The 26,261-nt window shown below is 32.7% G+C and overlaps 1 protein-coding gene across 1 annotated transcript in view; it reads right to left on the reverse strand.

Moving 5' to 3' along the window:
• Positions 1-26,055, reverse strand: part of LOC131941537 (uncharacterized) — a 38,254-nt gene extending 12,199 nt beyond the window's left edge. The window contains exons 1-36 of the mRNA XM_059300814.1: positions 25,479-26,055; positions 24,952-25,097; positions 23,528-23,699; positions 23,229-23,346; positions 22,715-22,968; positions 22,473-22,604; positions 22,213-22,323; positions 21,622-21,735; positions 21,333-21,423; positions 21,127-21,244; positions 20,639-20,775; positions 20,006-20,148; positions 19,730-19,878; positions 19,363-19,438; positions 18,629-18,810; positions 18,454-18,542; positions 18,004-18,053; positions 17,594-17,746; positions 10,999-11,628; positions 10,404-10,546; positions 9,350-9,521; positions 9,055-9,172; positions 7,872-8,125; positions 7,334-7,465; positions 6,856-6,966; positions 6,590-6,703; positions 6,249-6,336; positions 5,906-6,023; positions 5,582-5,718; positions 5,217-5,368; positions 4,378-4,526; positions 4,153-4,228; positions 2,890-3,071; positions 2,627-2,715; positions 2,431-2,483; positions 1,651-1,803 (exon numbers count right to left, since the gene is read on the reverse strand). Coding sequence (XP_059156797.1) covers positions 1,651-1,803; positions 2,431-2,483; positions 2,627-2,715; positions 2,890-3,071; positions 4,153-4,228; positions 4,378-4,526; positions 5,217-5,368; positions 5,582-5,718; positions 5,906-6,023; positions 6,249-6,336; positions 6,590-6,703; positions 6,856-6,966; positions 7,334-7,465; positions 7,872-8,125; positions 9,055-9,172; positions 9,350-9,521; positions 10,404-10,546; positions 10,999-11,628; positions 17,594-17,746; positions 18,004-18,053; positions 18,454-18,542; positions 18,629-18,810; positions 19,363-19,438; positions 19,730-19,878; positions 20,006-20,148; positions 20,639-20,775; positions 21,127-21,244; positions 21,333-21,423; positions 21,622-21,735; positions 22,213-22,323; positions 22,473-22,604; positions 22,715-22,968; positions 23,229-23,346; positions 23,528-23,699; positions 24,952-25,097; positions 25,479-25,856 — 5,484 coding nt within the window. The 5' untranslated portion in view covers positions 25,857-26,055. The remainder of the gene's footprint in view (positions 1-1,650; positions 1,804-2,430; positions 2,484-2,626; positions 2,716-2,889; positions 3,072-4,152; positions 4,229-4,377; positions 4,527-5,216; positions 5,369-5,581; positions 5,719-5,905; positions 6,024-6,248; positions 6,337-6,589; positions 6,704-6,855; positions 6,967-7,333; positions 7,466-7,871; positions 8,126-9,054; positions 9,173-9,349; positions 9,522-10,403; positions 10,547-10,998; positions 11,629-17,593; positions 17,747-18,003; positions 18,054-18,453; positions 18,543-18,628; positions 18,811-19,362; positions 19,439-19,729; positions 19,879-20,005; positions 20,149-20,638; positions 20,776-21,126; positions 21,245-21,332; positions 21,424-21,621; positions 21,736-22,212; positions 22,324-22,472; positions 22,605-22,714; positions 22,969-23,228; positions 23,347-23,527; positions 23,700-24,951; positions 25,098-25,478) is intronic.
• Positions 26,056-26,261: the final 206 nt, after the last annotated feature.

Below are 26,261 nucleotides of genomic sequence, written 5' to 3' on the forward strand. Positions count from 1 at the left end.
CCAGAGTAAGCAAAGCAGTTTAAGTGGGCAATCAAACTCTCAAGAACTAGAAAGCTTAAAATCTTTAACACAATAATTAACCTAAACTCACAAAGAAGAAATACAAATTTAATATTTTTAAATCTTTTAATTTTATATGATTAGAAAAGTGAGAGTTATAAAAAGATATAATTGCAAAAAAAATAAAAAATTATAAAGTATTCCATTCAAACAAACTTTACGTCCTGGTAAAAATATAGTAAAATCAATTCAACATTCACATCTGAAAGACAAAGAGTAAAATGTTTTGACAACTCATCAAATTATAATTTGACAGACTGAAAATTTATCTGAAAAACAGTCTTGGATACATAGAAATAAGCATTAAGATTATTTTAAGGAAATGTATTCAGATTTCACTGCATCTTTTTTCAAAAGCTAACTCTATTTTGTTGCTACTAAGAAATTTAAAAAAAAAAAAAAAAAAAAAATAAAATAAATAGTGAAGTAGTTCACTAACATCTGCACCAACATTCAACAATAAAGGGAAAAAACTCAGGGAAATTATGATGATATGCATTAACATTTATAAAGGCACATTTTAATATAAAAAACAGTAGTATTCTTAGTTGATTAAATTGTTCATAAGCTTTGGAAATAGTGACAAGTTTAAAGAGAAAATATTTTTAAAATGTCACATCAAGCACTAAAATAAGGAAATTTCAAACATATTTTACTTGCAAACAAATTAATCTAATTTGTCTTTACTAACAAGCATAAAAATATTAATTGTTATACATATTGTAACCCCAGTTTTAATTGTAAACAGACAATAAATAGTTGATTTACTTTTTCATTAAGAAGGCCAAATCAGTAGTAAAAAAAGCATTAGCTTTCCATAAAAATGCATACAAATAATTTACATTACCAATTCTATGATTGAAGTTACAAAAATATATTTAAAAATATAATTATGGTAAATATTTTATTAATACTGAAAAAGGTCATGGTCATATAATTTACAAAACTTACCACAATATCATTTCAAAATTGAATACAACACCCACTTGGAATTAATAACTCCATGACCTTAATACACATTGGTAATGTGTGAACACAAGCAGAATATTCGATTGTATTTTATATTTAACAGTTGTTTTTAATGTTTAGCTCTACTATCTTGTTAAATATTCAGAACCTATGATGGTGTTTTAACTCCAGGTAACTGTAAATGTTTTCAACAAATCCACATCCAGGCCAGTAATATTTAACACCTGAGAGAACAAAACATCTTGAGGTGAATGATATCTTTCAATAATGGTAACATGAAATTTAAAATAAAATGGTAGCTTACATTGATTCTGATATTTTGGTGTCTGTTTGGTAGGGTAACTTAAAATGTCCAAAAACAACAATGTATCATTCTTCAAACAATATCATTGTATTATTTTTGTTTTGTTAATAAATTTTGTGATATTGTTTTATTATGTCACCCTCAAATGGTGTCACTGCTTGCAGACACACCCTTTCACCCCCAATTTTTGAGACTACAAGGAATTCAATCCAACATTTCAAAATTGATTAAATTAAGTTTAATGTAAATTAACATATGATTGCATTTTATGTATAGAAGTTAATCTTTTAAGTAGTTTCATAACCTAATGCACCAACCTTAGAGTCTGAGTTGTAAGAAAATGTAGCAGAGTTTCCATTGACTGAAACAGCAGATGGAGCTTGAGAGACCCCATAGACAACAACATCACTCATCTTAACACCTTGTGGTGGGTTATAGCCTGCCTGGGCTACTCGACTCATTAGAGTGTTCTGGCAAAAAGAAAATACAAAAGTAAATACATTATTGTATCAAAAAAGGGTGAGAAAATAATTATTTTACATGAAAGAATTTCACATTATTATATACTTTTTAATTTAAGGTGTTAACATAACCTTTTTTTTTGAAGCAAGTTAAAAAAATTTTTGGTGAAAATTAACTTCAATAATTCCATGTGTAAAATGGTCTAAAATCTAAACAGTGATGAGCAGACTTATGATTTATTTTTCACCTTTTTCAACATTATAAGCAAGTAAATCACTCTTCAGTGGTTTGTAGCACTCAGCTGTTTGAAATAAATACCACTGCTCTTTTCCTTACATATTGGTATATATCTACAAAGTGATAACTAAAAGATTATTGAAAAACTTTACATTGTAACATTTGCTATGTAGCTTCTACAGTTCACCAAATCTAAATTATAACTTTCACTGTAGTTCCCTAAATGATTCTTTTCTGAATTTTAATTATTGTAGAAAAAAAAAACTTCTAATTTTTTTGCCGACCATTGTTTTACTTTTAACAATATAATTGCACTAAAACATCTTTCCAAGCTTTAAATTTTTCTTTTTATATTGGCATATCAAAGATATTTAGTATTAATTTCTGTCTAAACTTACCTTGTTATTCATGTAGAAGTAAATCTGAGAGAACTTTAAGGCATACACGCTGTCTGTATAAAAAATTTTGTTTGTTGTATAATCAAAACTGCATGGTTTTTTATCTTAACTAAGCTATTTGTTATCATCTGACATGTTTTAGAAACATTTATCACAAACAGTTATGAAATCTCTGCCTGAGATGATAACAACTTACCCAGACTTTCACCATCGTCCCAAAACAGTTCACCAGTGGCGCCATTAGTGTCATTCAGGGCGACAAGAATTTTGAACTTTTGCTGTCGTCTAATGAAAGTAAATAATTATTTTTATAATCAAACATATAATTGAAAGTAAAGTCACATTAACTTTTATCTAAATAGGAGTAAGAGTTTTTAGTGCCTAAAAATGTGTTTTTAAAGGGTGGCCCTTTATAAAAAGTGTAGACATATATCCTATCAATTTATAAATAAAACTTACGCAACATCAGTACGCTCAGTGGCAGGTAGCAGTGGTATAATAGAGCCACCACGTAATAAAACGTTGATGTGATCAAGGGTAGCATTAAGTTGAATGTAAGTTCCTCTTGTTGTGATGGGGGTACCAACATAAAAATCATACCAACTGTCATTTGGAACGTAGGCAGTCACTGTGGTTTGTTTCTGACAATTTTGGAAACAATTTTTTAAAACATTATTTTTAGCGCAATTTCCATTCTGGAGAATTGCGTTTATTAACTCGTCATTTCTGGGAATGGATGGATGGATGAATGTGTGTCCGGGCTTTAAGTCGTATCTCCTCCTCAACGAAGCAATATCGATGACTAGTTCCAAAAGCAATTATGTTAAGCAAGTTACGAGAATGAGCATAGGCCATAAAAATTCCGGGTTTCTTTCATGTATTTCCCGTAAAAGCAAAAAAACCTCGAAAAAATGCAGTTTTTGGCCGATATCTCGGCAACCAGACCACTTAGCGACTTGAAACATGTACCAATCGATTCCTGCCATAATTTAGAACAATATTGCCGAAGAAAGTTTTCAAAAATATCCTCTCGTTCGGTCACAAATTTTAAAATTACATAAACACCTACAAACCGATCGCTCTTCTAGCTTGAACGCACCCCATCATTATACGTCAGAGCTATTTTTAGATAACATAAGGAAATTGCGCATAAATGTCACTAGACTTTTTTAATTAACTTGCGCGCCTACTGAACGTGATGGCGCAGCCATGGAACGCGATGACGCATCTATTGAACGTGATGACGCGTGTGGTGTGGTTGTATATACATGCCGGAAGTAGAGATCTATCATCTTAATGATTATCATGTTGATAATCAAGTTCAACTAACCAATGGTTTTAATAACCCTGCTCTTGATTTCAAGGTGCTTAGTTTAGTTAGTGGTTAGGTTTATTTAATAAAAAACGTTTTAATAACTAACCAATGGTTTTACTAACCCTGCTCTTGATTTACGCTACGACAGAGCTATTTTTAGATAACATAAGGAAATTGCGCTAAAATTGTCACTAGACTTTTTAATTAACTTGTTTAAATAAAATTAAGCTTTATTGAGGAGTCAAATGTTACGATTAATTTTAGAGATAATTAAAAAAAAAATAATATAAAAACCTTTATAATAACAAACTTTTAAATCTATTGAAAATAAAATAATACTAATTTGCTTTCTTAAATAAAAGCTTTGTTCACACATTTTTAAAATGCCTAAATATCTAAATACCTACATCAAACAACACTGGTACGACCATAAGTGAATCACACCACATAAACTGGCGGTCAATGGTTTCTACACCTTTGTACCTAGCAGAATGGAGTGCAATTAAAACTTAATTAGTAACTGCTAAGTAAATCAATTCGAGAATATAGTATTTTTACTTAAATCTTGTTACTGATATACATAAAAATAATGTTTACTCTAGAGTTCAAAATCTCTTAGAATGATATCTCACAAGTAAAACAGAGGTCTTATAACTGGAAGTCCCTCAGAGTGGGCTTTAAACATGGCAGTGTAGAGCACAGCCAGGAGAGTGTAACGTAGTTTGAGAGCATCACGAATGTAAGTTCTGTAGGGATCATCAAATGTACCAGGATCTTGTGCCTACAAAAATGTTTAAACAATTTAAAAATTGGGCCTTACTTTAGGAACTAAAATGTTACTTTTTAGTTATTGAGAATAAAATAAATATTTTAGGAACTTTAATTTTTAAAAATTTAAAACAGTAAGAGTAATTGGATTATTTCTATTTAATTGAAAAGGAAGCCATTTTTTTTTAAATATTTTTTTTTAACAAGATTTAAATTCCAGCACTAACTACTCAGAATGTTCTCTATTTTTACTAATGATATATATATATATATATATATATATATATATATATATATATATATATATATTATTTCTACTTTTGAAACTAATGATAAACATTTTGTGTTTTTTAGCATAAAAATTATGGGAGTAGGACATTAACCCCCACATCAATTATCCCCTGTACCCACATACTGCCCGAAACAATTGATGTCAGACATTTGTCAATACCCCCACCCCTCTACGGTCATTAAGATAGGGATAGGGGTAAGGATAAGGTTAGGGATAATATTAGTAGGAATAGGGATATAATAATTAGGAATAGGGTTAAGGATAGGGATCCTATTAGGAATAGAGAGTTAAGGGATGGGTTAGGGGTAAGGAGATGGATAGTGATTAGTAGAATATATATATATTCTAAAGAGGGGGGTAATTGGGGGGGGGGGGGGGGGGGGTAATGTCTAAGACCCATTAATCACATACCGGAGATGCTAAGTCTGCATGATTCCTCATGAAAGTGTAGAAAACCCCAAGCTGGTGCCAGCGAGTACACAGCTCTGGTGTAGTGACACCCCCAAAGCCACAAATGTCAGCACCAATGAAAGAAATTCCAAACAAGTTAAAGTTCAGGATACCTGGGGAAAAAATAATTTGTTTAAAAAGCAACTTAGGTTTTCTATTGTTATTTTAGAGCAAGAGTATGTTTTCAAAGCATACTTTTTTCTTAATTTGCTAAAAACATTTTGCAGGAATATTTTTGTTTCAAAAAGTAAATATCAAACCCATTTTCCAGATTTGTTAAAAAAATTGTCGAGCATTTATAATTAAAAATAAATGTTTTGACTAGCCTGGAATGGAGTAATACAGATCTTCAAAATCTGACTTGTTATCTCCTAGCCAATGCCCAGTGTATCTGCTACTTCCTGCATAGCTGGAGCGTGTTATAAGTGGTGACCTTTTGTTAGGTAGTAGTGTCGTCAGGACCCTGTTATATTACATACTTTATTTAAAGATTTTGTGTTGTATTAATGACATTGGAATAAAAAAAAATTATAGTTCTATCAAGTTAACATTACTTTTTTTTACTAATTAAAATTGTTTTTGCTTGTGATTAATACAAGACAACTAAATTGACAAAATAAACCATAGAACAACACAAAAGCAAGACGTACTGTCTGGTGATGTTGGCCTGTGACCAGCCATACATATTGTGTAGATTATAATGTGTTGACACAGCATGCTTAGCAGAAGGGCAAATAGTTTTAGACATCAGACTTCCACCATCTATAGCTATTTCACACAAAAATAATTACCAGGTAGTTAAACAACATATATTATTGAAGTAGATTATTTCCAATGTAATTTTACATTATAACTGTTCTGCAACAAAACTGATAAGTTTGATATATTTTTATCTCAATAAAAAAGAGTGAGTTGTAATTCAAATTGATGAAGTTCTAAAAACTCACTCTATGATCATAACTCCTTGGAAAAAAATGTTCTCACATCACTTACTTTCAGGAACAAAAGGGGGATTATCCAATGAAGAATTTGTGCAACCATCTGTAGATCCATCAATAAAACTAGAAGGCTCATTCATATCCTATTAAAAACAATATTTTGTGTTAGTAATAAAAAATAAGTTGAATAGTTTTGGCGGAAAAAAACAGTTCAAATTGACAATGTGAATATATATACAAAAATATCTCATAAAATTTTCTTGCTTAAACAGGTGTTTACTAAAACAAAAAGACTGTAGTTTCTAAAAGGGTATATCTTAAACAATAATTATGTTGCTTATATTAAAAGATAATTATGTCTAATTAAATTTAATATAAAGTGGTGACATTACTTACAATCCATAGTCCGTCATATGGAAGTATGGCATGAAACTCACTAGCTTGTTTATACCAATATTGGAAGGCATTGGGGTGAAAAAAATCTGGGAATGCTGTTTTACCTGGCCAAACCTTTATTAAAATTAGTTTAATATAGTAAAAATTTGAATAAAATATATAGAAAACTGGATATATATATATATATATATATATATATATATATATATATTTAAATTTTACAAATGAAATTTCATTTTGTTATGATAAATTACAGTTTAACTTACAGCTCCAATCAGAATGTCCCCACTGGCATTTTTTACAAACACATCCATCTGTTTACCATCATCAAATGGTGGGTAAGTGCCTGGTGCCTGCTCACTAGATATGGCTGGGTCCTGAAAAACATCACAATTATCTGGCATTCACTACTGATGTCCTACGCTACACAAATCCACAAAAAATTAGTTCAATATTCACAACTTACTTGAGGGACTTTTGCCTCGGTAAAATATAATTAGGATGTTTGCATTTACATTTTTGTTAAATAAATTCAGAATGTAAAAATTTAGAATTTAAAAAAATATTATTATAAGCTTAATAATTGTGCTCAGCCGTGACAGGAAAAAGTATCTTAGATATGGTAAGTAGCTATTTTGTCATATAAGATCAATGTTAAGGTCACTCAAGTAAATAAGCTTTTGTAGCCCAACTAAAACAGGCCTGCCCTCTAGTGGGTGAAACAAGACATTAGCCATTACTTACAGCCATTAAAACATATCTCTGCTGGTTGTTGTGAAGGTCTTGAACAATGCCCGGTAGTCCAGCAAAATTAGTCTTATCATAGGTCCAATCCTTATGTCCATCCATGTAGTCAATATCTGTCCACTGGACATCCTGGGATAGTAGAGCATTGCACATTGATTTATTTACTCACATTAGTCATATTTAATATTTACTGTTTTAACATGGCAGATTATAGTTATATACAGGATACTAAGGATATCCTTAAACTCACACTAAGCTTTTATCAGTAGCGACTCTAAACTAGGGGAAAAAATTGACAGGAAATAACTCTACAATATCTTGAAAGACAACTGCACAGGTAAAATATGTGATGCAAATTCAAATTGGTTTTGCTTCTTCAGTATATCTACTACTAGCAATAGTGATAACACACGATTTAGCAGCTTATATTTATACTACCACAGAAAATATTTTGCACAAACAGTTTTTTGAGTAAAAAAAATCCTGTTAATCAGAAGACAAAAATATTTCTACAGAATGGACATAAAATGCGTACATATGGCATATTAGCATCACGGTTCCTTTTAATCATATCTTGAAGCTCTGAAGAGTTATGGATCCCATATTTGCAGATGTGAAAGCCCAGGGACCAGAAGGGAGGAAAATATGTTCTTCCAATGATATCTGTGAACTGTGCTGCCACAGACAGAGGTGTGGGTCCCAGGACAATAAAAAAGTCAAGGATTCCTCCCAGCATCCTGTATGTGACAGCGCCATCTAGCTGGCTGCCATAAGGCTGGAGAGCTACTTCTGTTTAAACACACAATTTTCTAAAATTATCAAACTGCAGAGTAAAAAAGTTTACAAAAAAGGGAAAAAGCTACTTTGAAAGACAAATGAAAACCAAAACTCAAACAATAAGAGAGATATATTTTCAGTTGATAGATAAAATAAAATATTTTTATGCAAAATTTAGTCATCAAATTATGTTGTACTGCAGTGACGCATCATTTGTCATTCAGATTAACTTCTGTCCCTCCTGTAAACCTGATCTAGACTCACATAGGGCATTGAAAAATTCCTGTTTCTGTGTATTACATTCTGAAGTTCATTGTTGTTATTGTAGCCCCATTTACACAAGTGGAACCCAAGAGCCCAAAATGGTGGGAAATAAGTTCGGCCTACAATTTCTGTAAACTGGGCGGCCACTGTCAGGGGCTTGGGTCCCAGTACAATGAAGAAATCAAGAATCCCACCCAGCATACGGTAGGTGACAGCACCTGAGCTACTGTATGGCTGTAATGCCACTTCTGAAAATTAAGTGACCCTCTTATATCCTTATCTACTTTCATGTCTTGCAGATACATTTCAAATATATCATTCTACATATCAGAGCACACTGCAGTGAAGTTAGTGTTAAAAATAAAACCTAACACATCAGTCAATTAAAAATAATGTGTCAAAATATGTGCATATTTAAGGTAAAAATGTTTATATTTTTAAAAACTATTTTTTATCAGCTTAAAAAAAATACTTTTGGTTTTTAAATTAAATTTAAAAATTAAAAAATTAAAAAAAAAAAACCTAAAAATTTAATTTGTAATTTATAAATTATTATAAAAATTATTTTTTTTAAATATTCCAGTTTAATATGAATTTTATTTTAATCCATAACTTAACACTACTGAGAATTTATTTCTATCCCGGCTGATCTAGTTGTTGAGTGAGGCTGTACTAACCTCCAGCATTGCTGTTGAGTAGAAAAACACCATGGCTATCACTTGGTCCAGGTGTGGAATCATTTGAAGGCTCCAGGTTAAGGAAAAAAGGATGAGTCCCATAGCCATTGTTATCAACCTACAAAAAATTTAGGAAACAAATTTTTAAATCAATGATATCAAAGAAAACTAATAGTTAAGTTTTTTTCTCTTTATAACTAAGTAGGTGATTTTTTTTTTAAATTAAAAAGTAGAAATTCTACATTACATCCAAAACAAAAATTTAAATTTACTTTCTCATATAAAGACTACTAACCCTGGGCGATGCATCTCTGTTCCAAAACACCAGTCTTTTCCAATAGGACAAATCTTGAACAAAAGTGCTACGATGTTCTCCTAGACCATACAGATATTTGGTGGACAGCTTGGTAGCAATTTGTAAGTACTGGTCAGAGAAGATCAAAGGGGCTGTATCTGTGGTGTCAAATCTATGATGAAGAACAGAAATTTAGTTTACAATGTGTTTGATCTATATACCTAAGTAAGCACTGAAAATATTTAATTTTGTATTTGAAGATATTTTAATCAAACATAAAAAAGGATAAATTTATTTATAATAAATCATAAAGTGTTTCTAAATAAATCACATTTGTCTTGAGATCACAATAAGACTTTCACATCTATCACATAAGTGACCTTTTAAAATATATTTCTACCAATAGGCTTAAGCAAAGACAAAATAATTTTTTTTAAATTATTATGAAAATTAAATACTTTTTAGGCCTCTAATTGAAAAGGTCGTACATTAATTTGTTACATGATATTGATTAAATGACTTTAACCATATATGGAAATGACAAAATAACTTTCTAAATTTAGTTTTTAAATTTATGCTAGTTATTTTTGTAGGTATAGCCTATGTATTATAGGCACACTATGCTTTATATCATTTTAATGATACATTCTGTTGGACATCTTTTGCCCAGCTAAAAATAGGTTACCTGGTTATCTTCACAATAAAATTTTATGTCTCTGTTTATTTTGGGACTGAATAGCTTTATTACCAAAGTACACAACCCTAGATAAGTTTTAACTTTAAAATGGAAAGTTTGAAAGACGTAAAATTTTGAAAATGTTTTACAATTCAGGTCATGCATATTCTTTGTTTGTTTGATGGAAAATGACAGAAAATAATTGTGTAGCCAATGACCACTTAGAGTGATGGAACACACTTATTTGATACAGATAGGATTGACTAGGCATCACTTAAAAGTTTCACTTATAAAACAGAACACAGATCTTTGCAGAAGTTGCATTACAGTTTTGGACTAAATAACACTAATATAAAACTAAGTTTTCAGTAGACTTACGTTGTGGCTCCAGTTTCTACTCTTGTCACCTTGATGTTGAAAGGTGCCTTTTGTACAGACACATCATACAGTGGATTCCTAATGATAGAGCCAGATGGTACTAGCAGTGGCACCTCGTAACGGGAATTGCTTGGGTCGTAAAACTGAAAAAATATTTTTTATTAGATTGCTAATTGGTTTCACACAATAATATTAAAAGTAGCACAAAGTGTATGAAAATAATGTTAGATTAAATCTGATTCATAATCATAACGTTAATATTTAATTAAATACTTTACACCTGAAAATGTATAAGGCAATATTTATGTCATATTTATGCATAGGCTACAACTTGAACTATCAAGTCTAAACAAAGTCAAATTATTAATTTATCAGTTTTCAACTACATTAGAAAGCTGTTTAAGTAGTAATAGCATTTATTTATTTTTCCAATTCAAAGGTATGGGAAACTATTGCATAGGATAAAAAACTAAACTGTTAGAATGGGTTACATTCATTCTGTAAGGTAGCATGGTATTTATTTAAAATAATAGTGTACTAGTTGAAATTAATTATGAAATATTTTTAGGCAACAGCAAATTAAAAATCACATTACCTTTATTCTTAGCCTTGTATCAGTTTGATACTCTACTTTAAGCTTGAGAGTTTTGACATCAGTTGAGAAAAATGTGTTGGTAGTTCTAACTAGAGTGGCATCAATGCCAGTGGATGTTATCAGGACCTCTGTAGCATTGTATCCATTGTAGTTGGTTGGGAAAAAACAGAAAGGTGCAGAATAAGGGATAGAAGACATCTTCCAGCAACAACCTCTGCTGATGCACCCCTCCTCTGTAGCGCCATGCTTTTCAGGCCAGCAATCAAACCTATTATTTTCTTCCGTAGTACATTGGTTTTCTTCAACCTTTGGTGTTTTCACAGCTTTTGATAACACTGAGTATAAGACTAATGCCACTAAACCCATCAAGCATACTACAAGTAACCAGCCTACTATCATAGATAGTTTGGCTAAAGATTTTCTACATTTTGAATCATTTTTATGATGCTTGTCAATGCTTAATTTGTACAACGCACTCTCAATATTGTCATATTTGACTTCCGGCTTCTGTTGCTGTGTGTCATGTAAGCGCTTCCATCTTGTTGGATCTCTGGTTAGTTTCTGTTTCATGAATTTTAAAGAATCCATTTTAAGAAAAACTGGAGGCCAATCTACACAGATGTTCAGCAACTAAATCCCAATTTGCCTGCAACAAAACAAAACACAATCTGATATTAATTACAACACTGCTCCTGCAAGATAATAAACCAACTCTTATCTACACAGATGTAGGCTATACACAGATACATTCTTACTTGACATGTTTATCACCAGCTACTGAAGTAGTGAACTTTCCTGTAGGGTGGTGTTGTAAGCTAACTTATCGTACGAAAATGTTTCCATTGTGTCAAGAGTCAGCCCTTAAAAATCACCTGATTAAACTAAAGTGTGTCACTGTATGACCCTAATATTGTTCTGATTTTAAATCTTCTTCTTCATCTTAATTCTAATGTTGAACTGGATTTTTCCTCCAACACAATTAAGTATAATGTGTCAACCTGTAAAGCGCCATATAGGCGATTGACTTCAATTTCAGTTGTTTGATTTTGGAGTTTTCTCTCCTAGATTGGTTGCTGTCCCCAGTGAGTGGGGGATCAGACTGATGATAAAGGATTGGTGGTAAAAAGAAAGAATCAATTTGTTTACATTAAAAAACTTTTAATAGAATTTTATCTTAAATTTTAAACTTATAATATAAGACACTTTTGTGAATTCAATAGAAAAATTAAATATACCTAATTTTAACCAAGCTGAATTAATAATCTAAAAAGTTTTTGTGTCAAATATAATAGATAATCTATATATATTAAGCAAAGTGGTCAAGTGCCCGACACGGTGCCGCCGGCGCTTCAAATTTGACATGAGTCGTCCTTGGGGCGATAGAACACGAGAGCCGGTGCCGGTTAGCCAACAAGTCCACGTAGAGGGGGTCAAAACTGACCTCGACTGACCGGCGCCTTATATGGGCTCTATTACGAAAAAAAACTTTTGCCCGACGACCCCCTTTGAAATTTTTGGCATGCTTATAGGTAAATGGCTTGACTGTAGGGCAAACCTGTCGGTGTCACTCAAAGCCCTCGACGAGGGCTAAAAAGTGACTGCGAATGGAGTTCTCTTTATATGAGCTCTATTACGAAAAAACTTTCGTCCGACGACCCCACCTTGAAATTTTTTGAGGTGGTAGGAGAACGCCTTGGGGTGTCATAAAAAACTCGCCATGTCCGGGAAAAATCGGGAAATGGGTCAAAACTGACCAGTTGTATTTCCCAATATAATCTTTGTATTTTATGGGAAAAACAGAGGGTAATTTCAAAACAAATTTTAGGGCAATTGTATACTATTTTAAACATAAACAGAAAATGACGAAGTATAGCATTTGCTTTAGAAAAAATTAAGTTGCTAATTAATGTACGTATCCTAATTTTAAAAAAATAATTAATTTTAAAAGTCAATGTAATATAAATCATGAGATAAACTGTTCATGGAATCTCTGTAGTTCTCATTCAATTTTAGTCATACATTGCGAACTTTCCAATATTTTCTCTGAATAGCATTACTGTTTAAATTTAAGCACTCCACACCTCAGCCATCTCTAAATAATTAAGTATTCAAATCCTCAAATGTTTTTTAAAACCTAAGCGAAGCTAGGCAGTATGCCTAGTTGAATAATAAACCTAAAGCAATGTCTAAATATATCAATAAAGGCCAGAAATTGACTTTAAACAGCCTTGTTTGCGAGCAAGATTTGCTTTATAAACAGCAGTCATCTGTGAATTAGAGTGGTTTCCCCTGAATCTCTGGCTAACTAAAATGTTACCAAAAAATTAAACAAGATGGCTTCTAAAGTAAATGAGCTTGGTTGCATCTGATGAAAACATCGCTAATCATTATTTACTTTATTTATTACAGAAAAGTTTTAATACAATTGTTTAAAAACAGGTACATGAATGAAGGGTTGAAACATTTCTGTACATAAATAAATCTTTTGGCCGCATTTGCGCGGTTCGCTCTGCGTTACGCGTAAGGCCGCCTTTGCGCAGTTCGCTCCGCGTTACGCATAAACTTTACCCTAGGTGGTACGCGATCTAAAAACAAAACAGATATCAGGACTGCCCAATTTTTTTTCGTGGTAACAATTTAATGTTGACATAGATCTAGATCGAGTTTAAGTGTATTTAGATCTCTATATTATTTCAACACATAAGAGTCTAGTACTTGTAAAAAAAACAGTACAGTGTAGTGTCAAGGAAAGTTTGTGAGGTCAGATGGGTCAGATGATAGTCCTAGATCTAGCAGCAACTTAGCTAAATCAAACTGTCCTTTAACCTTTAGGCATGGCTATCTAGCATGCGTGATAGTAGATCTAAGTCTATATTATTTATCCTACGTGAACTTAAAAAAAATTCAATTTGCTTGAGGGGGTGGGAGGAAGAGAGAAGTGAAGACAAACGATCTCGTGTGAACGTCTATGACGTATGCTTTAGGCCTCGCCTAAAGTCAGTGACTTCGCCATCCGTGGGCCGTGGTGGGATTTTCCACTCATGCAATAGTAAACGTAAGGCAAGCAATCAGGACAATGACAATGTTTGGAAATTTTATTTAAAAAAAAATTATTTTCAATATAAATAAAAAATGTAAAAAAAAAAAAATACTGGCCGAGTTAACCCCGGGTTCGAAACTCTGAACTCCGGGTCTATGAACTTCAGACTTCAGCTGGCACACTGTTGACTCAACCACAGCGAATGTGATAGAGATGTCAAAAGTAAGCATTTTCAATTATAAGATGGCAAATCAAACCTGCGAGACGCGTAGTATATTCTTTAGGGGCCACGCTTTGCGAGACGCGTAGTCACTTCGAAATCTTTTTTAAAAATGTGAAATAATATTTGATGAGTCACCCTTTTTTCAAATTACTTACTAGCCGATTTTTACGTACCTAAAACGATAGATTACCAGGAGTTTATAAAGTAGATCTAGATCTAGAAGCTAGATTCTATCAGTGATTCAGTATCTAAATTAAATGTACACACAAGATTTTATTTTATTTACTATTTTGTATTTAGCCCTTGAACTTAAAATAATTTTGTCGTGTGGCTTACCTTGAAAATGAAATAGAGATCTAGTAATAAATAACTAATATAACAATTAATATAGATCTAGTAAGGTCTAGAATCTAGATTAGTTGAAATTGAAATACCTTCACCTTGATCTTGATTGAAGTTGATTGGGCTAAGTCCGAACTAAGTCGCAGTCCTTTTATTTTTACTAGACTAGTAGTATAGTATACTAAAACTATAACATAGTAGATCTAGATCTGGATATATAGAGGAAACGTTAATTATTAATTATTAAAAAGTAGAGTCCATAGTCCAAGTGGCATTCACAATATAAAGTAATAAACTCTTGTTGTTTGTAGACTTAGCCTAATGTTATGTCTGCTGCAGCTGATAGGATCAGCTGATTTCCGAATCTATTCTCGTCCTACTTTTTACACTCTCAGTAACTCAGGGGAGGAAACGAAGGTTTAGGTAGGCTTAAACCATACAATGGGGAGGAAGTACGATAAATAAATATGCTTCAATAGACCTCGTCCCATATAAAGAGTTTCTTTCAGGCATCTCTTCGGGGGAGACCGAGCCCACCCCCCTCCGACTACCCCCCCCCGAACAAAATAGAATTTATATAGAAAATATACTTTTACCAGTGTCTGCCCCCCTCCCCCCACCACGGAGGAAATTTTAGTCCTTCGTTCCCCCCCGCCACCCCCCCCCCCCCCACCGAAAAAGCAAGTGCCCCCCCCCCCCCCTTGGAATGTGAACACATTTTATAATCATTTAAGGGGTCTTGATCTAGAAAAAGAAGTAATAAGCACTGAAAATATTTAATATTTTTCTATTTGTAATAGTGGAATAGCAATGGTGGGGGGGGGGGGGGGGGGGTGTGCCGACTGCTATCAAAAAGAAAAATAAGGAACTTTATTAACTTAGTGTCAAAATTTTATCAAATTGATTTCTTCTTTTTTTTTAAACTCTCATCAATGCTTTTCTGTCCTTTGCCATTTTTATATAAAACTTTACTTACAAAAGAAAACACATTCCAGGTTGCCTATAATTTTAGTGCAACATATATGTATGCTGCATGCCTTGAAGTTGGTGGAGAGTGGAGGGTGAGTTACACTCCGGGGTACCATTTAGGGTGTCACCTTACTTTGTGACTCCATGGAGGTGGGCAGAGTTTCTTCCAGGCATCTCTTCGGGGGGGCTTTGTCCCCCCCCCCCCGAAAAATTTTTACCGCCCCCCCGAACGAAATGAAATTTATATAATTTATATAGAAAATATATACTTTTAACAGTGTCCGCCCCCCCGAAGAAAGTTTACCGCCCCCCGAAGATTTCAAGTGCCCCCCCCGGAGAAAAAAGTCTGGAAGAAACACTGGAGGTGGGTGAGGCACAAGGGGAAGAGGCTCCTCACAAATTTGTTGAAGACTACTAAATTATAACTTAGAGCAGAGCTGCCAATGATTTGAGGTCATCAAGTTGATGTCCATACAAAAATTACTTTTTACCCTTCCCACCCATATCCACCATCCCCCTGACTTACGTAAGGGGAAAGTAAAGGTAGGTGGCATGGTGTTAGCCACACTATCCTTTCATATGCCAGATACAAGTGTACTCAACTTCATCTGCTCCATGGACTGCCAGGTTTGAAAGGGTAACTAATTTTTATAAACCAAAAAATTGTGCAAAATATTTAAAAAAAGGTCTTTTTGAAATGTGATTACGAGACATGAACTGTCAACAAACTACAGTTTGAAATACAAAACATCATACTAAATATACAAAACAAAACACAATAAAAAATGGAACACAGCAAAACAGCTACCAATTAAAATGCAACACAAGCTACTGAAATACAGAATAATAAATAAAAATTAAAAAAAAAAAAACACAAAAAGCAACAAAACACATCATATCATACTAAAAGTTGAAAAAAATAATAACAACAAAAACACTACACATAAAAAAAATACCAAAACAAAAGCAACAAAAATAAAAAGCACACCTCTAAATCTGACCATGACTTATACAATGACAGTGAATTTTTTTTTTAAGGCATCAGATAAGCATGTTTTAAACTGTGCTCACCAAGTATAATAGATAGATAACAAAGCAAAACACAACATAACAGAAACAAAACACAAATAACAATTACAAATAACTATTTCTAACACTATTTATGACCTGGATGCAAAATGTAATTCATATTTCTGACTTGCATCTTTCCACATGAAAACCATTATTAAGAGAAAAACTAAAAAACAAGTGGAGCCAATAAAGGCAACTATTAAACATGATAAATTTAGAAACAATTTTTCAAGGCATAAAATTTACTTACAATGGGTTTGAAACTCTAGTTGAGTTAAGTTATCCATAAAAGAACATATTCAATTAAGGTAATTAGATTTATTTGGTGAATGTGCAAACATACCCTGTGTTTACTTCTAGAGAATTATGACAAACACCATGTTTGGAATCTGACATTTATTAAGTTTTTAAAATTATTACCAGTACAACATACAAATAATATTTTAACAAAATACATTTGATCATATGTTTAAGAAATAATTAATTAAAACTATTTTGATTTATCTTTACAAAAGTTCTAATAAATATACTTAATAAAGCACATTTTTTTGGAATGTCTTGGCAGTTGAAACTGGTGGATTGTTACCGATTTCCCTTGCTCTATGTAGCAAGCAGATCAAAAATGGTAACTTGAATTTTGCTCTTAATTAAACTTAAAGTTTAATTATTCCAGGTAATTGTGAATGGTTCAAGCAAATCCACTTCCACTAGAAAAATTCTTAGTGCCTGGAGAAGAAATCACAAGGGGGAAAAATGAAGAAACAGTTTTGTAAATTGCCATATAATTATCAGCATACAGGTATTTTGAACTGTTAATATGTTTCCAAACTTTTGTTTGGGTTATTAGAAAATTTTATGCGGTGGAAAAAAATTTAATAAATCTTTACATTTTCAATTAAGATTTTTAAGGTAAGCCTACCATTTGTATTGGTAAAACTAATTAGGCATACCTGTGTATTAGGAAAATATTCATATGTAACTGGTGAGCCATTCAGTGATACTTTTGTTGGGGACTGTAGAACATTACCTACAACAACTTCATCCATTTTTACACCTTGAGGTGGATTATATGCTGATCGCAGTATTACATTTACAAGAGTATCCTGATAAAAGACATTCATAATATTTAAATTTTAAACTAAATCTTTAAAAACACCAATTTTACCATTGATCATATTCTTAAAAATGACAGAAACAAATAGATCTAGATTGTTTCTCTGCTTAATTTTTAAATTTTAAATTATTTTTGTTTACTTTGTTTTTTATTTATAATATTTTGTGTGCATTTTTTACGCTTGTGAATAATTATAATTCCTCCTTAAATTATCTAGTAAAATTTTAAAATTATTATTAAACTTACTCCATGCAAACTGAAGATTATATGGGAAAACACATTTGATGAAATGCTATCTGAAAAAAAATATATATTTATAATATTACTTGGTAGGAAAGATAAAAAAGCTAATAATACCAAGAGAATGAAAAAAGTCTAATGTAGCCATTTAAACCAAATGGTCCATAAGGCAGATGAAAGAGAGCTTATCTGTTTCTCTGGCTCTATACTTTCCCCAGCGTGAATCGGGTGCCTATCAGAGCTAGGTGGACCAGGGCTATCTTATCAAACCAAGGCTTGGCCCAAACTCAAACATTTCTGATTAGTAATCTAATTCTATAGAGACTGTTCGTTTGGGCATAGGTCATACATTGCTATTCCTCCATACGCGAAGGTCACAGTAAGAGTTGATCATACAGTGTCAGTGTAGCATCACATTAAATCCAAAATATTTTTTGGCCCACTAACTTGACTAACCTAAGCTCTCTCCGTCATCCCAAAAAAGTTCTCCCAGTGCATTACCATCAACATCAGGAGCAACAAAAATTTGAAACTTTTCCTGGCGACTTTAAAAAACAAGAAAACATAATTAAGCTTTAAAAAATAATTCAGACATTCAACATTATGTTGTTTCATTAGCTCAGTTACTTACGAAATATCTGTTCTTTGAGCGGCTGGCAGAAGAGGAATTATAGATCCACCACGCACAAGTAAGTTAATCTTTTCCAAAGGTGCATCTAGTGTTATGTAGGTAGTCTTAGCTACTACTACACTGTGATCGTAAAAATCGTACCAGGTGTCATTCGGAATAAAGGCATTCACTTGTCTTGCATTCTAGAAATGACAAAAAAAATTTAACACTTCGTCTTTTCATTTCAAGGTCTGTTGAAAAATTATTCTTTTTTTATTTTTCATTTAATCTATTTTTCAGATTTTTTAAAATAATGGTACTTTTACTTAATTTTACAAATTAGTGAAGGAAGAAGTCTGCAATATAATTATATATTTTTTATAGTGGTTTGTCAAGTCACAATAAAAAAAGACAAGAGTTTTTTTCATTGCCTGCTTTTAATTTTTTTTTTAAATTGGATCATAGGACAAATTTTCATCGACAGCAATCTAATTTGTAAACCAGAGTTTATCATAATTTAATAACTGTTATAAAATATGTGTTATGGTTAGCATTAATAGAAAAAAATTTAAGCATGCTAATTTGTTAAAGAGAGCTCTTCAATGACTGTTGAGCAATATGTGTTATAGTTATTTGTATAGTTAGTAATAGCAAAGAATTTATCAAATTAGTTTGTAAACCAAAGCTGGTATTAAATCAGTATCTGTTAAACAATATCTGCTAAAGTTAGTAGTTATATGCAGTGAATTTCCTACTTCTTCTAGTACAGGTACCACCATCAATGAGTCTCCCAACATGAACTGTTTATCAATGTATTCTGTTCCTTTGTACCTGTTCAGATCAGTGTAAAATCATCATTAATGATTATAACTTGCCAATCATTCTATTTAACTTCAACATTTTCACAAATCCACATTAAAACATACTTCTCTGTAAATTAATTGAAAAACAGGCCAGTATTTGTATTAAGTTTTGGATAATTGTGACTTGGTTTTAAAAATCTTTTAAAAGATCAAATCTAGATATTATGAGGCAATAAACTTCTTTTTGTTATCAAAATCTAACCAAGTGGAAAGTTATTATTTTTAGTGCCTATACACAGAGAAATTCAAAGTAAACTACCTGTAAAACAAAGGTCGGACAACAGGATGACCATCAACATGTGCTCTGAAGAAAGCAGTGTAGAGAACAGCTAGAAGTGTGTAGCGCAGCTGTAGAGCTTGACGTATGTAGCTTTTGTAAGGCTCAGGGAAGATGGCAGGGTCATGGAACTACAATACAAATTTTACATAGTGACATAACTATATTATCTTACATTAGTGCAGGTATTAACGGCAGATGATTGACTTAAATGTTTGATTATCCATGTAACTAAAAACTAAGTGCCAACAAAAGTACCGTTATAGCGTGGTTTCTCATGAATGGGTAAAAAGCTCCAAGCTGATGCCACCTGGTACACAGTTCTGGAGTTGGTGTACCCCAAAATCCACAAATATCAGCTCCAACAAAAGGAACTCCCAGGAGATTAAAGTTTAAAATTGCTGAAAATAAATTTAAAAATATGCAAACATACACCCTGAATTGAGGCCAGCTAGCACATGAGGTATATATAATAGCTATGTGTGGCCAGCACAATGCTGTGCTGTATTTTATGTCTTTCATCAGATATTCCCCACAGCTCAAAGCCATCTCAACTCAGTACATGAGCCATTAGTGCTCTACTGCACATCATCTGTTTATACAAATCAAGAATTTAAATACTCATCCAGAGGGGCTTATTCTGTGATCAAAGATACATTATCAGACTTTGAATAAAATATAGATTACGTTTAGTTTCATATTAATTTTATAGAAAAACATGATGAATGAGAATACATAGTAGAATGCACAATCTGAGATATTCAGGTTGTTATGAAGTGCCTGTCGACTCAGCTCTGATGGGAACCTGTTCAGTAAGATTGCTGGGGATACTGCTGGCCACACAATTCTTTTATATACACCTACTGGTACACAAATAATAAATCCACTGACCAGGAATTGAATAATACATATCAGTGAACAGTGCACTATTGTCTCCCATCCAATGGCCGGTAAATCTTCCGCTACTTGCAAATGTTGATCTACTTATCATTGGCGTTCTTTTGTTAGGAAATAGAGTGTGTAGAACACTGGAACAAAGAAAAAGCTAGTTTGGATTTGTGTTGTACACTTAGTGAAGTTAAAGATATAAAATTACTTGCTAAGTTATACCACATTTTAAAAAATGTATGTTTTGATATAATTTTGTTCACTTAAAAAATATATAATAGTAATCCTATTATTAAGACTTATGAAATAGCAGCACTCCTAACAAAGTATGAGATTAATTAGCAATGCTAACAAGGTAAAGATTGAAAAGCAATGCTAACAAGGTATGAGATTAATTAGCAATGCTAACAAGGTATAAGATTAAATGGTACCAATGCCAACAAGGTATGAGATTAATTAGCAATGCTAACAATGTATGGGATTAAACTCACGATCTGGTGATGTTGGATTCTGACCAACCAAATAAGTTGTGGAGATTGTAGTGTGTTGATATTGCATGCTTGGCAGAGGGACAAACCGTATGTATAAAAAGACTTCCACCATCTAAAGCTAGTTTAGACAATACAAGTTCAAGTTAAATGCAGAACGTTGTAAAAACTGTACTTAAAAGACACTTCTATCATTTATCAGTATTTACTTGCAGGGATGTACGGTGGGTTATCTAACAAAGTCTGTGGACACCCATGGATAGAGCCATTAGCATATAAATTTGAAGGTTCATTCATGTCCTGTAAATAAACACATTATTCTATGTATATGTGTAGCTACAGTAAAACTGAAAATAATAAGTACCATCATTTAAACTGTAATATTTTATGAAAATAAAAATTCACTTTAACTTTAAGAATAGGCATGAAAAATGTCTATCTATAGTTTGACTAAATGGGAGGCATTGTTGTGTGCAAAAAAAAGTTCATGCATGTTACCAGCCACAATCCATCAAATGCCAGTTGTTTGTGAAAGTCTTGAGCTTGCTTGTACCAGTAAAAAAAGGCTAGTGGGTGAAAAAAATCTGGAAAGGCAACCAACCCAGAATACAGCTGCAAGTGCAAAAATAGAAACAAATTATTTATCTTATGGATCAATACCAGTGGTGTGCTGTTTGTTACTTAGTACCTTAGAATCTCAAATAATACAAGATATTAAATTTTGAGAAATTAGTAGGCTATATAATGTATTAGCGAAGTGGAGAATATGAAATCTATCCCATCTTTTGTGGATTTGAAGCTTGAAGGGAAATCCCAAAGCTCTCCACTGTACAATACTAAACATACAAAATATAATCCCTAATAAGTACTTACTTTTCCAATCAAAATTTCATTGCTAGCATTTTTCACAAAGATGTCCATTTTCTGTACAATACTACTGCAAACTAAACATACAAAATATAATCCCTAATAAGTACTTACTTTTCCAATCAAAATTTCATTGCTAGCATTTTTCACAAAGATGTCCATTTTCTGTACAATACTACTGCAAACTAAACATACAAAATATAATCCCTAATAAGTACTTACTTTTCCAATCAAAATTTCATTGCTAGCATTTTTCACAAAGATGTCCATTTTCTGTCCATCATCAAAGGGTGGGTATGTCCCAGCTGGCTGCTCTACAGATACAGCGGGGTCCTTAAAATGTATTAAAACTAGCACAGTAAATACCCTCCATGTTTTATTAGTTTCTTTCACTATATAAAATAATTCACTTTTGAGTATGTGAGGTTTTATAAATTGAATAGCTTTTAATACTTTTATAACAGAAAATAGTTTTCACATACTATAATTATAATATATCGCTGTTGATTGTTGTGCAAATCTTCAATGACACTTGGCAAATCACCATAGTTTTCTTGATCATAGGTCCAGTCCTTTGATGCATTCATGTAATCTATATCACCCCACTGTATATCCTGAAAAAAAAATTAAATCATTATACCAAAAATAGTTAACCCTATATAAATGGGGAAAAAATTAAATCTGTGCAAATATTTTTTTAGATATAATGTTTTTAAAGTCTTACATATGGCATCTCAGCTTCTCTGTTCCTTTTAATGACATCCTTAAGCACAGTGGTGTTGGCTATTCCATATTTGCAAAGGTGGAACCCTAAGGACCAAAATGGCGGCAAGTATGGTCGCCCAATGATGTCAGTGTACTGGGCAGAGACAGCTAATGGACTAGGGCCCATCATGATGAAGAAATCTAAGACTCCTCCTAAAGCCCTGAATGTTATAGCACCACTCTGCATTGGACCATATGGTTGTAGCGCCACTTCTGAAGATGAGAAAATGTTTTCCAAATTTATTTATAATTCTTGTCAAACTAAATCACTTGAATCTTCTTCAAATGTGTTTATTTTGTTCAAAATTACAAATTAAATTAATATAAAAACACATACTATTTACTGCTAGAAATATAAATTTTGGTATTATTGTATAAGTAAGCCTACTATAATACGATTTTAAAGTTTTAAATCATGTGACAATTATTTTTTTTTTAAATGGTAACAGCTGCTCCAAAAAATTTCACCTGACCTCCTGCATTGCTGTTGAATAAGAATACACCATGTGCATCATATGGACCATCTTGAGAACCGCTGGACTGCTCTAAGTTCAAGAAAAATGGATGAGTTCCATACCCATTGTTATCTACCTGTAAAAATAAACATAAAATATGAAACAGTGTCTCGATATAGTTAACTTATTCTAAACAATTAAAAAGCAAAGCAGTAATAAAAAAAATGTATCACATCACTTACAACATTCTTAAGTATTTTTCTGTATTTTAAAAGTCAACTTAATTCAACGAATCAAAAGATGTGAAATGGCCGAACCTTGGGCACATCATCTCTGTTCCAAAAAGCAACTCTCTTCCATGTTGTTAACATCTGTATAAACGAGGAGCGATGTTCACCGAGGCCATACAGATAGCTCGTGGAAAGCTTGGTGGCAATTTGCAGAAACTGATCTGAAAAAATTAGCGGTGCTGTTCCTGTGGTATCAAATCTGGGGGCAAAAAGTGTTGTAGGTGTGTCATTTCATTTTTTTTTCAATAGCGTAAAATGTGTTATTTAAAAATTGGAAATATACCATCAGTCAATAATGACAGTTTTTATTTGTTTTTTTCGGAATTTTAACACCATCTCCCATTCTAAAAATAAAAAGACGTCCTTTCCAGCCTCTTAAAAAATAAATTTAAAATTATTTTAACATAACCATTTCTAAACCATGAATTGATATTTCCCTTATAATGGGATAAAACCAATAGAAGACAAAAGCTACTTCAAATAACTTTTTTCCGCTATTCTTCAGATGCGTAGCGACCCTTCCCGGCGCCCGGGGACAAACTTTCGATTTGCACCCCCTTCAACCTTTCAATTTATTTTTCCAACCCATTTGGTACATGTGTCGCCCCCCCCCCCCCTCGCTACGCCTCTGCTATTCTTAGGTTGATTTGCGAAGGACATCCATATTCACTAAAATTGTTCAGCATAGAAAATTTTAGAAAACCATTCCAAGATCAAGTAGATCTATTCTATAGGCTCTGTTGATAAATTTTTGTGACGATTTTAAACACAACTTCTTCCGAAGCTTTTTTTTTTAAAGCCTACAAATTAGTACAATTTCAGTGAAAATTAGCTATTAAAATGCAAGTAGGAGAATCCTTTTTACTACAGTGTATGGAGGAAATATTGTAAGTAATCGTGCACAAAAATCATATGAAATTTTGAGTTTTCACCTTTTTACACCTCAGTACTTCATCATAATATATGCACTGTGTATGCGGTAGGCCTATGTGTGACTTATTTTAATCGGGCATAAACTTTAAATCCAGATTTATCAAAATCTCGGCATTTTACGCGTCACCGAGTCGGAAAAACTTAATTTTGCAATCTTGTCTGTACGTCTGTGTGTGTTTGTGTCTGTAAATACGATAACTTGAGTACCGCTAAAGCTAGGTTAAAGAAATTTTATATATAAGTATTACATCAAATTTATAGCTTTGTTTCAACTTTTCAGCTATTTCCGGTAACCGGAAGTATAATTGATTCAACTTTCGGTTTTTCAAAAGCCTATAACTTGAGTAGTTTGTGATAGATAGAGGACATTTCTGTCAAATTTTGAGTGATTTCCGATGACCGGAAGTAGTCTTCTGTTGCACAATTTTCTGGTCACTATTTTAGCATTAATTAGAAGTTTTGAAAACCAAAAATAAACTTCTTTAAATTAAACGAGATAATTTCTGAAAGTATATTACATTGTAGCCCCTGTTGATGTCCTAGACACCACAATATTGAAAGGTTGTTTCTGTATGCTGACTGTGTACAGAGGATTCTGCACATTGATAGAGCCTGTTGGAACATCCAGGGGAACTTCATATCTTGTGTGGCTTGGATCGTAGAACTAAAAAAAAGTTAACAATCAGATTGTATCGTATTTATGGGATTTTTTTCATTGATACTCGTTGAAGAAAATTAAAAAAAAAAATAAAGTAGCATTATCCCCGTAAATCCACTATTGCAATAAGCTGTAGTCCTATCCTAGTTTGGTGATTCTTTAGTAGCCTACCTTATTAAAAAGAATTTCACTCGAGCAATTGTGAACCATTGGCCCATGGACTTTACATGACGTTATTTTTTAAAGTGCTATAGTTAAGAAGTTAAAGTTAAACGAAAATATATTTAGAAATTTCCTTGGTTCTATTATAAGAATTACCGTGGTTCTATATTTAGAAATACCGTGATTCTATAATCAGAATTACCGTGATTCTATAATTAGAATTACCTTGATTCTCAGTCGAGACTCCGTTTGGTAGTCAACTCTTAGCTTTAAGACTTTGACGTCGGGGGAGTAAAAGCTGGCAGTCGATCTGACGAGCGTTGCATCTATACCTTCCGCCGTCATAGTCACCTCTGTCGCGGTGTATCCATTATAGTCTGACGGATAAAAACAGTTGGGGGCAGTATCAGGGAACGTTGCTTGCTTCCAACAGCACCCTCTCCTGCTACATGCCTCTTCAGTGGAGCCGCTCCTGTCAGGCCAGCAGTCGAACCTGTTGTTTTCTTCTATGCTGCATTGATCAGCTGCATGAGTGAGTGAAATCACGAACAACAAAACTAACAAACAACAAACTGTTTGTAAGATGAATTTTCGTGCGAACATCTTACTAGAATGTTGCAGTTACGTCACTGGAATCTGCCTACAAGTAATTCCAGCTACACTAGAGATATAATTGTTGGTTCTTAATCCAACATATCAACGTCTCAAGATGCAGTGAAATGAATTAATACCTAAAGTACTGAAAGAAATACTCTAACTTACTTAAAGTATTTTATCTACATCTAAATAGCCTAAATAAAAGAAAAGCAATTGTTTTATCAGCATGTAAGATGGTGGTATATGTTATCTCATTTTAAAATGGTATCAATTTAAGATACATTGAAATAGGGTTTAGAAAATGTGTTGTTACAACCAGTGGCGTCGCGAGGTCGGGTATCACCCGGTGCAGGACCTCATGGTGTCACCCCCCCCCCCCCAGAAACAACCTATTTTATATATATATATATA

The sequence above is a fragment of the Physella acuta genome, unplaced genomic scaffold, assembly GCF_028476545.2.
Source record: "Physella acuta isolate Inbredline_101_S28 unplaced genomic scaffold, ASM2847654v3 ptg000364l, whole genome shotgun sequence".
In the NCBI taxonomy this organism is placed as follows: domain Eukaryota; kingdom Metazoa; phylum Mollusca; class Gastropoda; family Physidae; genus Physella; species Physella acuta.